This window comes from Camelus ferus, chromosome 16 (assembly GCF_009834535.1).
Source record: "Camelus ferus isolate YT-003-E chromosome 16, BCGSAC_Cfer_1.0, whole genome shotgun sequence".
In the NCBI taxonomy this organism is placed as follows: Eukaryota; Metazoa; Chordata; class Mammalia; order Artiodactyla; family Camelidae; genus Camelus; species Camelus ferus.
In genome coordinates this window covers 47,941,611-47,953,883 of record NC_045711.1, presented here as the reverse complement: position 1 = coordinate 47,953,883, position 12,273 = coordinate 47,941,611, and the positions used below count along the sequence as shown (strand labels likewise).

The window sequence follows — 12,273 nt, the reverse complement described above, 5'->3', positions numbered from 1 at the left end:
GGGGTGAGCTATAACCCAAGCAGCTATTTGTAACTGCCCAGCTGGGGACAGAGATCTGGTAAAGAACTCAAAAGACAGAGAAGCAGGAGTGAAAGAAAAACTTTTATTTAAAAAAAAGGTGGGGGCTCTGGGAACAGAGTTAGTCCATTCGGGCCTTCAGTGTCCTGGTGGTGATTTTGTCCTTCTCACTGCAGAGGGAGAAAGTCACAAAACATCTACACCCATCTAGACGGCAGAACAAACTAGAACAAACAGCTGTCCTAACTGGGGTTAAGTTTTGCCCGTGTTTTGTTAATGGTTAATGTTAGCTCATTTCCTCGGCCTGTGGTGAGGAAGGGGGAGAACGGAGAAATTTCCATAGGTGGAGCCATCAAAAGTTGAGATGATTCAGGGCCAGAATGTGAAGCCCTCCAAAGAAGGGAAGGAGCTTCCCAGGTCTAGAGGCCTAGGAAGGAGGTGTGATGTGTTTCACTCCAATGATCATAAAAAATCCTGGGGGTGGTAAATTCTCTATCAGCCCCAATCTCTTTTTCACGGTAATTAAGCAGCTTATCCCATAACAAAAGGGTCCTAAGGCTTAGGCTGGGATGTTCCCAAGGAAAGCTTTTGGGAGGATACCTTTGACTTCATCCAGTCAGGTTCCTGGTGACAACCCCAAGCAAGTACAAAGGAAAAGGGGGTGTCAGTTAGGAATCTGGCTGGGGGTTGGAAAATCGTTCCCAGAGCTGAGTAGACCACACAGTTGTGGGTTCCACACTGGTGTGAGCTGGGAGAGGAGAGGAGCCACCCAGCATTTATTTCAATCAATTTGCAGTAGCTCTACTGTGGCTCATTCCCACACAGGTTCCTGAGACTCTGGGGACACTGTTCAGGATAGAAAGAAATGTCTACTGTGATCAAGGGGAGGAGACTGTTAGGGTCAGGGAGCCTCACCAGACAGAGACCAGGAAAACCTGGGTAGGTTCCCAGCCACCACCCTTAGGAAGCATGGATTTCTGCTATCCCATGCCTGCTGCAAGTGCCTTTCTTATTTCACACCTGACTAGGGGGCTGGGAAGATGTGGTATTTGTGCAGAAGAGGAGAGGCAGGTGTCTGCAAAGCTGCTAGACTTCTCCCAACGCATACTCACATGATGTGGACAATGACTCCCATGCCCGACACTGCGTCCCTGTCCACAGCATTCAGCATGGCTTGTGAGATGGTTTCAAATAGGTGTTCTGGATCCTGCCAACAGAGCAGAAGCCTTTCAATTCCCAGAGCCTCGGAGCCTAACTTGGTCTGGCTCCTTAACTTTTTTCTCTAGGCTCAAGGTGGCCAGCTCTGGCCTCTCCCGTGCCTGAAGTGAGAGGTAGCTCCTTGGATTTGAGAAGCCACCTCAGTTCCTTCTCAGAAGGAAGCAAGGTTATGGAAGGAAAAGTTCAAGCCCTGAACTCCCTCCACTAACCAGCAGTGTGATCTTGAACAAGTCACATGTCTCTACCCTAAGCCTCAATTCCTCTTCTGGAAAATGGGTAGAAGAATCCCCGTGGCTCCTGTGTGCTTTATCAGCTCTCTGATGGGCTCTCCTCCTGGGTGGCCCAGAGGTACCTCAAAACTCAACCTGTCCAACCATGAACCCATTCCCTCCCAAACCTGTTCCTTTTCCAACATTCTCTATCTTGGTTGACTTAGCTAGAAAACTCTAGGGTCCTCAATATCTCCACCTCCCTCACTTCTGTTTTAAGTGACCAAGTTCTCTAGACTCTGCCTGTCCCACTCCCAAACTGCCACTCTCTTTGCTCAGGACCTCAGCACCTCCCACAGGTGACTACAGTATCCTGTCCTGCCTACCTGCAGGCCTCCAGTTCCTCAGGTTTCTTACTGCCTTTGACACCATACCAAAAGAGTTCAAACTCCTTGGCGTGGCATTCAAGGCATTGCAAAGTGTCATCCATCTTTCTCTCCCCCCACATTCTGCCCACACTCCAGCAGCCACAGCAAGCACTCTCCAGTCACTGAACACACTTGGCCCGTCCTGTATCTTTGCATAGGCTGTTCCTTCTGCCAGCCATGCCTTTTCTTTCCTCCTTTTCCTGGCAAACTTCATTTTAACAAGTATTTGGGTATCTGTCTTGCTTCATCAGGCTGCGGAGAGCCCTTGAAAACAGACTGTCTGGTTTCCCGAGAGCCTGGAAGGGCTGGCACGACAGCCAGCCCTCACTGTCAGGCACTATTCCAGTCCTTCCAGGTGATTTCCTCACACCACCACTCATAAGGTAGGTTCTATTGTTACCCTCATTTTACAGCTGAGGAAATGGAAGCAACAGAGAAGCAAAGAAGAACATAACTAATTAAATCGTAGGTGGATCTGGGTTTCCCATGCAGACAACCTGGCTCCAGGGCCTATTCTAACCCTACACCTTGTTAAATGTTCAGTGAATGGATGTGAGAATCCCTTAAACCCAGTGTAAGGAATTATCTGTTGCTGTAGCAAATACCTGACTGAAGTACCCCTAACAGAAGGTGCCCTCCCTGGGAGCCAGCCAGCCAGCCAGCCCACACCAAAGCCCTGGCACACAGTTTCTGGACACCCTTTGAAGGTTCGGCAGTTGTGGCTTTCTCTCCTACCCACACCATTCTCATTACCTGCCAGGGAGACACGTTTCCCCCGATGGCCAAGGGGTGGGCACCACAGAACCCAGTCTCACCCCGTGCCACCAACTCACCATGTTGGGCTCCCAGAGGGACTCACACATGCCGTACATTTGTTCGGTGCAGGTGCCACTGACCACAAAGTCATCAGTCACCATGGGGCAGCCGATGAGGTCTAGAGAGCAGATGAAAGGCTTAAAGGTCTTTGGGTCCAAGCCGGCAATGACTGGCTCAGTGTAGTAGGGCCCGAACCTGTTGGGGCCAGGAGCAGAGAGAGAAACCAGAGCACAAGAACATTAACTTTCCTGCTCAGGCCTATTCAAACAAAGCCATGGATCAGGCCCAGGGAGGAGGGTGGAGGGCCTGCTTGGGGCAGGACCCACTCCCAACCCCCTGGCACTGAGCAATGCTCTAAGACTTTCTCTTCTTTTCTCTGACACTCACCTTCATATCCTCATCACCCCGACCCTCTCTTCCTCTTCCTTTCTTCAGGAATTCTGGTTCCCCGTCCCTCCATCTCCCCTATCATCATCCAGGTCCTATTACCATTCAATCTTCTATTTATACACCTATACCTTTACTCCTTTCAAAAAAAGATTTGAAGCACTTTGTAAAAAAACACACTGAAGAATGAAACTAAACCATTAAAACAAAATACAATACATTCAGACTGAACAGAAAGTTTTGTTCTGAGTCTCCCAGCAGGCAAAGCAAAGAAGGATACTCAGTGAGCTGGGTCATTTTCATTGTCTGCCATCAGAAAATAACAGCTCATCAGAAACTTGTTCCAGACCTCAAGCTTTGAGAAGATCCAATCTTCAGGATCTTTATATATAAAATACTCAAAAACTAGTGGCCACTATCCTCAATAGAAACATTAAGTAAAGAGGCATCATCCATGTTTTATATTGGCTCTCAGTGATTTCTCAGGGAATGATCTTAAGTTATAGCTCTGTAAAAAATAATTCTAAATCAAAAATAATCATCGTAAGGTGGAGGAAGAGGTTGGAGTAGCGTGCTTTGATCTGGCATTTCTCAAACAGATCCCTAGGTATCAAATTCCTATAAGAAATTTTAAATTTTGTATTTTTGTCTCAATAAACTGAAAATAAAGTTAATGTAAGAATATCCTGTGTTATCTGGGTAACAACCTTAAAACAGCTCAGGGCCTGCCTTTGTACTTCCAGTCATGTCAGTGCTAAGGTACCACCTTAATTTTTACTGGCAGTGTTTCCCAGAGGTGCCTGGATGGATTCTCTGGAGTCCATGAGAAGTTTTTTATTTTAAAAAGGGTCTGTACATTGCTTAATTCTGCAAATCACTGTATTAGCCTATCCTGCTGGAAAATCAATGATTTCAGTTAGGCTTGTAGAGAAAGGTCCTGGTTACAGTAGCTAAGAATCTAGAATTTTCCAGGTTAGCCTTGATGTCCTGTATTTTTATTATTTGCAATAAACATGGGCCATTAAGTGTATACCTAAATGTTTGTTAATTTGTACAACTTTATAAGACTTCCACTCTACACCTGAAAGTAATATAATAGTATCAATCAATTACATCTCAATTAAAAGAGAAAGAAAAAGAACAATTTCCCCCCATATAAATCAGTTAAAAAAAATCTTTTGTTAAACCTTTCTCAATTTGGGATTTTGATAAACCTAGTAACCACAGATGGCAGACAACTCATAGCTGAGGATATCAACATACACCTAAAAAAAAGGTAACCCTTTGTTTTATTTCTTTAATACTAAAAAAGCAACAATATTGCTACCAGTATGGAAATGTCAAAAACAGTTTTGAAAGCTAAAGAGTACTTTTGCAACTTTTGTATAAAGTCTAAAATTATTTCAAAATAGAACGGTTTTGGTATTGTTTTTTAAAGAAAAAAGAGCTCAACCTATCGTCCTGCCACCCAGTTTTGCCCAGAGGTGGGTGGGGAAGTACCTACCAGGTTCTCCCTTCAATTCCATCCTAGCCTCTGCACTGAATTCTACAGTTAAGGGCCCCTTCCTTTCTCATCATAAAGTCCTCACCTGGCAAAAATGAACATACCCAGTGTTTAGGTTCCACGTATTCCAGAGATTCGAATGACAGGACTTTAGGGAAGCGTGGCTCCCGGCAGGCAGACTCCAGGGCATACTTTGGTAAGGTTAACTCTGTCACCTAGGAGTAAGTTCATTTGCTGTTTGCACTCCCTGCCTTCTTCTGAAGTAGCCCTTTCTTTCCTATTTGGTTGTTAAGATAGGCCCTTAGAAAACAGACCCATAAAATAAGGATACTGTCCTGCAAATACGAAATGGGTGGATGAGGAGGACTCTCCTTCCTGGGCACCCCTTCCATACTACTTGGCCAGTCAAAGGTTTCTGCATTCCCCCAGTCCCAGGCTACACTTCTGCTTACCGTTTCTCATACAGGAGGTTGGCCACCATGCTCATGAGGGTGTAAGGCTTGATCTGCCGACCTTCCTTCAGCTCATACAGGTTCAGCCGAAACTTGAGGCGCTGGGCGCTGTGGTAGGAGGAGAAAAGTGAGTTATTAAGTCATTGCTGAGTGTCCCCTGGTGTCCACCTTGTGGAGGCCAGGAGGTGCAGAAGGAGATGCACAATCCCAGCCCCTGCCAACACTTCTCTCTCCCCATCCCAGTGATCTTCACACCAGAGGCCCAGCCTCCCGTTGTCCACTTTTAGGACTTGTCCAACACTTTTACCTGTAAACATGCCACTCTGCTAGCCTTTTTTTTCATACTTCTTTTGAGGCGAGAAAAGGGGAGTTAAGAAGTGGATTTCCCCCCCATACTTTTGAGGAATAGTTTATACAATTCACTCTTGGCAGGAATCTGCATACTGCCTAGTGATGAGAGCTTATGGTAGAAAGAGCAGTGAACTGAGACAGCTGACTTGGGCTAAGCCTTCATCTTACCACTTAATTTTTCCATCCCTAAGAAGGGGACAAAATAAATCACTTGGCAGTGAGATGATGTATAGGTGAACAACAAGGTGCTTGGAAAACTGCGAAGTATGTGTGTTAATGAGCAGCAGCTGCTGCACTAACGGACTGAGAGGTGCCCAAGAAAACAGGCCACACCTCCTCCAGTGCCACATCAGAGCCCAGGGAAAGGCCCCGCAGGGAGCAGACCAATGACATACCTTCTGGAAGCAGAGCAATGAGTCACAGGACACCGGAACAAAGAGCCTGAGACACGACCTGAGCTCCATTTAACAGGTGAGGAAACTGAGGCCTAGCAAAATTAGCCATGACTGCCCACAAACAAGCAAACTCGGTGAGAAGAGCCCCCTGAAGAAGAGGAACAGTGTGAGGAGAACAGGAAGGCTGATGGGGATGGGGTCCTTCACAACGACAGGGACGCTAAGCTATCACTCTGATTCTACCAGAACTGGGAAAAAATGGCTGGCGGGTTTAGAGCTCAGGAAGAATTTCTGAGTAACATGTCCTTGAGACTTAGGGAGACTTAAGGGAAATGATGGAGAAAATTTTCTGACAAGCTCCCACTCACATGAGTGAACTATCCCCCAGTCTTCTAAGAACTAAGTCCAGGAACTGCTGCTCTGTAGGCCACCAGCTTCCTGATGGATCTGCCACCTGTGACCACATCTTCCCTCTTGAAACTTCTACCCTGATTGTTCTCCTCTGGCCTCTCTTCTTCCCTCACTGCTAAATATTACAGTTCAGCTCTCAAGTGGCAGCTTATTTTTTCCCTCTATATATTTTGTCTCTCCAGAATCTGTTCCCCTAGATTTAACAGATCACCAATGCCTAGCCAGCTCTGAGATATAACTTCAAGACACCAGCTCCTCATAAGATGTTTCTACCTGGCTTGCCTTGTCCTTTCAAAACTGGTATCAAAATCAAAGGCATCACCTTTCCCCTAAGACTAGTTTTCCCAATTCCTATACTTCAGTCAACATGCTCAAAACAGAAATCATATTTAAACCATTTCTGGATTGCTCACATGCCAAGTACTAGTCTAGATACACATAAGAGATAAAAAAGACGTGGACACCGACCTCAGTGGATAACTCTTTGGCCTCACAATATCCAAGCTGCCACTAAGGTTGGTCAGCACAACCCACAGAAATGCCTTCCTCTCCTCTCCCACCACTTCCACTCCATTAGGACCACAATCCTCACACATGGGCCATCACAAGAGCTACCTATTTCATCTCCCAGAGTCTCCCTTCTCTCACAGAACCACTTTCAACTGGATAACTAATCTAGCAATTAATATGCACCGACTCATTATGGGTTAATTATCTTTCTGTACACCTGTCTTGTCTCCCAACTAGACCTGAAGTTCTTTAGGGCCTGAGCAGTCTTTGACCTCAGAGATTGGGATCCTGGGTGACATTCATTAGCTTACAGCTTAGGCAACACACGCTCTAGTGAGACCCTCAGTTTCCTCACCTGCAAAATGGGACAGCAACATGGTAATGTGGTTAAGAAGATTAAAGTCCATGCAAGTAAGTTGCTCTCCCCAGTGTTTGGCACAGAGTAAATGCTGGTAACTCGGTTTAGGATACCACTCTTATCAACTATGGTGTTTGGCAGTCTCACGTTCACTGGTGTGTGGGAGATGACTGACACCCAGGCCACTCAAGCCGCTAAGCAAGGTTGGTCCTAGGAGAGGCGTAGGTGTGGGCGGGGACCCCCGACACTTACACTGTCTGGACGTCGGTGGCGAGCCCGGCCAGGCCGATATACAGCCGGTCGCCCATGGGAAAGATCTTCTGGAAGTCCGTGGTCACCATCTGGGCCTGGATCCCGAAGCGCCTGTCGGCAGCGATGGCCACACAGTTCTTCCCCTTCATGGCCATGACGGCCCCTCCGTTATAGGACATAATAGACTGGGGCAGACAGAGCGGAGAAGCTCAGTGCGAGAGGCCAAACGCGGCCACAAGCCCCCGATTCGGAGGCTCCTGTACGCACTGTTCTCCACTCTGGAGGTGCCTGGATGCCCCGAACTCCACAGCGGTCCGCTCCACCTTCAAACTGGAGCCACTTCCTTCAATCGACCACCAGGCCTCTCCGCCTCCCAAACGTCCCATGATCGCCCTCCCCGTTCCTCAGTCCCTACCCCGTGTCCCTTCTCCTCGTTTCCCATCTCACCATGATTGCGGTGTACTAAGACCTCCAACCGCCACAATTCCAGCAAACCGGCTATGGCTGTCGCTGCGCAACCACCCTCGCTGCTTTCTCTCTATTGGCTGAGAGGCAGATCCTTCCGGGATATTTCGCCTTCCTATTGGCTGTGCACCTTTGTCAGGCATCAGTACCGGAGTTTGGTTGAGAAGCCAAAACCGAGGCGAGGAAAGCGGAAAGTGAAAAGTCACTGTGAGTGCGGAAGAACCCGGCGTCGCGGTGCAAACTGGGATCGCGGTGGACCCAGACTCCGGACATCGGAGACAGGGGCCGGAACCTGTGCCCACGTGGCTGTTGAAACCTGAGATAGACGACTTTCGCCCCAGTGAAGGGCCACCAAGCTGGTTAAGCGCACGCAGTGTGGGTCGGGCATATTACTTGTGAAGCTTGATTCATTTATTCATTCCAAGTACTTACATCGATTGTGTGCCAGGCACCGGGCTAGGCTCTGGGCATGCACTGGCCTAGAACGGTGCCTGGTATTTAAGAAGCTCCCATAAAACTTACATTAATGCTGCGAGAGGGAGAAGGAGGGCGTCGCAGGAATTCTGCTCCTGCAGGGGTTCAGCTGCAAAGGGGAGGTTTGGAAGCCGAAAGTGATTCTGCTTTGGGGGACTTTCAGCAGGTCGACTTTATGTATCCCCAGTCTTAGATCATCCTAAAGAGGGACGTTCCGGGCTTCCCCATGTCTAAAACAGATACAGAGGAAGCAGGAGATGATCCACCCCCCAGGCCAATGGAGGCGAGACGTGCACGACCCGCCTGTTCCCCTCTCCAGATCGGGACCTTTCTCTTTCTCCCTTGGGTTTGACTTCCTTCACCCAGTTGTGAGGTTTCTGTTCTAATTCCTGCGCGGAAGCAGGCTCACTTCTGTTGACTCGACTGACCGCAGCATCAGCAGTTGTCACAGTCTCTGTGGCGCAATCGGTTAGCGCGTTCGGCTGTTAACCGAAAGGTTGGTGGTTCGAGCCCACCCAGGGACGCTGCTCCTTTTTTCCTTCCCCTAAAAAGGAAAAACCCAAAAGTAGTATTCTCCCAACTGCTGAAAAGACAATTTTTTTTTTTAAATTGAAATAGCAGGAACAACACTTTTTCTACAGCAAATCAGAGGATCATTGTGATTGAAAATTCGATATTGTTCAGTTAATGATGGGATTATTTCTCCAGCACTTCCCTCCGCCGCTTAGCTCCTACCCCGCCCCAAGCTGGACTGCAGGAAAGGCAAAGACAGGTTTTTGTCTCACAGTGCAATACGCTTCAAGTTGCATTTTTCGTAGGATTAAGAAATGAATTTGCTGTGGTAGCTGGACAGTTTTCCATTGTCTGCCTCAATTAATATTACAGTCTAGAAATACTACATTTGTAAAGGAAGACAGCGCGAGAGACAAAGGCAGTGACATATTGAAGGATGAAGAGAAAGGTGAGAAAGGGAGAACGTAGCTGTGATACACAGAGAGAAAGAAAGAGGGGATATGATAGAGAAATAGGTGAGGTGAATGGAAGGAAGACCTGGAGAAAATGAAGAGAGGGAAAAGAGAAGCATGAGAAAAAAGCAAACGAACAACAACAAAACAGTTTTTTTCCCTAGAAATACAGAGATTTGGGGAAGAGGGTGGAGAAATAGAAGCAGAATCTGACAAAGGACATTGCTGAGGGGAGAGAGAAGGAGTAAAGGACATAGAGGTAGAGAGAGTCATAAAATCGATAGAGGACTGCCCTCTCCTACCATTGTCATCCTCTTCCCGGAGATCTTATCCTCCCAGTATCTCTTGGTATTTGTGCTGGAAACAACCTTACTTTCCCGAGTTCCTGCCCTCTGGAAGCTTCTAGTCTCTGACAGACACAGTGACTCCTCTGATGAACAGTTTGTCAGCTAGATGACCTCCAGAGGTACTACAGCTAACACAATGGAGGGGAAGCTTGGGCATCTAATGTCTGCCAGAGGCGCATCCCTCGGCTGGGAGTGAGTTTTTACGGAGAAGCTAAGCAAAGGACTTTCTCAAAGCAGTTCCCTTCCACATTTGGTGCCTCCTCAAGATTGGGCTCAAAGGAGGCCTCTTCTGAAAGCCTTCCCCAGTGCTCACCGACTCTCATCCCGTGCTTAAAGAAGTGGTGGGGGACAAACGGGAGGGATACACAGTGCCATGGAAGCTAAATGGACTGGCTATGTAACCTTCCAGCTTGCCCCCACCAGCCTGTGAGCGTCCTGCGGGCAAAAGGCGGGCTCATCAGCCTTTTGCCCTGTGCCTGGTTCAGTATGACAATGGCACATGACAGGTGCTTCTTTATCGGGAAACCGGGGAACTTCAGAGGTGAGAAAGGTTAGGTCAAAAAGTTCTGATAAGCCAGAAGGGCCAGGGTTGTGGGACTTGGTCTCCCAGGATGGAAATGACTAAAATTAAGTTTTATTGGGTAGTGGGGTCTTCAGCAAACTCCTTCTATCTTGTGGTCTGCTCATGACCTGGGCTTAGTAACTGCCTGAGGAACAAGTGAATGGACCCCCGGTGAGCACGGTGTCCCTCTCGGGCAACACTCCAGGATTAAAGGGCCGCAGTGGTCCCCCTAGTGGCCAGAGGGACCTCAGCCCTCTTCCCAGTAGCTGATGTTCGCCCACCCCTACCCAGGGCAGCTCCTGGGTGCCCCCTGGGGATCGTGGGTGAGACCGAGATCTTCACGAAGCCCCTACAGGTTCCTCTTGCCCGGGATCTTCTAGGCCGAAAGGAGTGGCAGATCAGGAGTCCCCGCTGCACTCCCCTCCCCTGGGGGAATTGGGGGACAGAAGATAATGCGCGAGTCTTCCCGGACAGAGTCCAGGATGCCAGCGACACACTTGCCCTAGGGACAATGGGCGTGTCCACATCAAGAGCCCCCTTTACGTGAAAGGCGACGAACTCCCAGTCTCTGTGCGCAACCAGGGGAGCAGGTGACTGAATCCTCCCCTGGCCCTGCTCCCGCGGATTCTCATACCACCCTCTCTGGGCGGAAATCTCTCCCGCCCTTCCTCTTCCTCCCCGCCCCCACTCGATGGGTGTGGGCCAAAGGCTGAAGCTGGGGTCACTTGGCGGCCAGTGTCCGCAGGTCTCCTGGTCGCCAGCCAAAGGGTGAAAGCATTCAGTCCAGGGGCCCCAGCTTCGGGTATGCCTGGGCTGCGAGCAAGGAGAGAAGGAGAAGGCAGGCAGTCTGATGCTTGTTGAAGATTCGTTTCCCAATTTCCTAACTCGAGCCACCCACCGCCAGTGCGCTTAATGGCCCTTCTAAGTGGATAATCGAGTTCTTTGGAACGCCTGATACAGTGACCAGCCCTAATAAATCGTGAATAACGAATAAGCGAATCGACCTAATGAGGCGGGCTCACGGTCTTCCCAGTAACGTAGTATCGATCCGCTTCCCCGGCGCCAGCCTCAGCTGCTGCTACCAGCTTTTCCAAGCTCCCTTCTCGTTCTTTCCTCCCGGTGGGGGCCAGTGGGGACGCGAGCCCGAGCGCGAGGAGGAATCCGGAGCGATGGTCGGAGTTGGTGGCGCTAGCTGCAATTGCGCTCGCCGGGTTCGTCCCGCCACCCGGGCGAGCTAGGCGCACCAACCGTGCAGAGTGCGGAGCGAAATGGGCGCGCAGGCGAAAAATGCGGGAATCAGCGCTCGGCAGGAAAAAAGCGCGGGCCCACTTCCGAGCCCCGGCTCCTGGTTTTCTTGTGCATTCGGGCCTCTCTCTTTCGGGCGGGTTATTGTATCTCGGGACGGAGCCTGGGCTGCCGTCTTCAACTTGCCTCTCGGCCCAGGATGCGTTCCTTTCTTTGACCAAGCACATCGGGGCGCCAGCTTCCACCATAGCAGACCGAGCCCCCGCCGCGAGATGTCCCCCGAGGCCTCTGCCTCCGTCGCCTCGGCGGTTTGCTCCCCCGAAGCGCTCGGGCTGAGCCCCGGGCGCTGCATTTTAGAGCCAGGGACCAGGCCGCCGAGTGGGGTAAGGGGGTGTGTGGAGGACACGCTCGCTCTCATTCATGTAGTTATTAATTTCAAGGGAGTGTCACTTAGAGTGAATGAAAATAACCCGGACGCGTGGCCAGAGGCGTCACGTCCCCCGCCCGAGCACAGCGCCCTTGGGACGAGGCCGAGGCGTGGAGGACTGCAGAGCGAGCCACATTTCAGCCCAGTCCTCATCTCACCATTTTCCAGGCGCCTCAGCTAGGCGCGAGGATTGCAGGGTCAGGGGGTGGGGGGCGCACACATATTTGGGGGGCAGAGGTTGGTTGAGGAGGGTACCTGAGAAGAGGATTCATCCCCCAGGGTCAGGGGAAGATTGGGAAAGGTGAGGTCGTGTCCTAGTTTTGGGGGGCCCGGCTACCTGGAGGGGGGCAGCCGCGTTAGCCTCTACCCCTCCCTCCTCCCCTCTCCGCAAACACCCTGAAGGAATGAGGTCACGTGGGTGAGTAGTGGGCGGGACCTACTCTTGTCTGGAGGAAAAAAGCCATTTTGTCTCCCCCCAC

General features: G+C 49.9%; 1 protein-coding gene and 1 non-coding gene across 2 annotated transcripts; one reads left to right on the top strand and one right to left on the bottom strand.

The window, feature by feature from the left end:
• Positions 1 to 83: 83 nt before the first annotated feature.
• PSMB3 (proteasome 20S subunit beta 3) lies at positions 84 to 7,913 on the bottom strand. Its single transcript, XM_006176377.3, has 6 exons — positions 7,757 to 7,913; positions 7,310 to 7,494; positions 5,033 to 5,140; positions 2,707 to 2,884; positions 1,131 to 1,225; positions 84 to 188 (listed from the first exon to the last, which is right to left on the bottom strand). Exons 1-6 carry the CDS (start codon positions 7,757 to 7,759, stop codon positions 140 to 142), a joined length of 618 nt encoding a protein of 205 aa, XP_006176439.1. The 5' UTR covers positions 7,760 to 7,913; the 3' UTR covers positions 84 to 139.
• A 785-nt stretch (positions 7,914 to 8,698) lies between these two features.
• On the top strand, positions 8,699 to 8,772 carry TRNAN-GUU. Its single transcript has one exon. It is a non-coding gene; the product is annotated as a tRNA-Asn (tRNA).
• Positions 8,773 to 12,273: the final 3,501 nt, after the last annotated feature.

What these genes read in the sequence shown, in the direction of transcription:
- PSMB3 (XM_006176377.3), bottom strand. An exon ending in GCCACCGACGTCCAGACAGT is followed by an intron (nt 5,141 to 7,309) that starts GTAAGTGTCGGG and finishes CTCCTACCACAG; the next exon opens with CGCCCAGCGCCTCAAGTTTC. An exon ending in CCCTCTGGGAGCCCAACATG is followed by an intron (nt 1,226 to 2,706) that starts GTGAGTTGGTGG and finishes CTCTGTTGGCAG; the next exon opens with GATCCAGAACACCTATTTGA.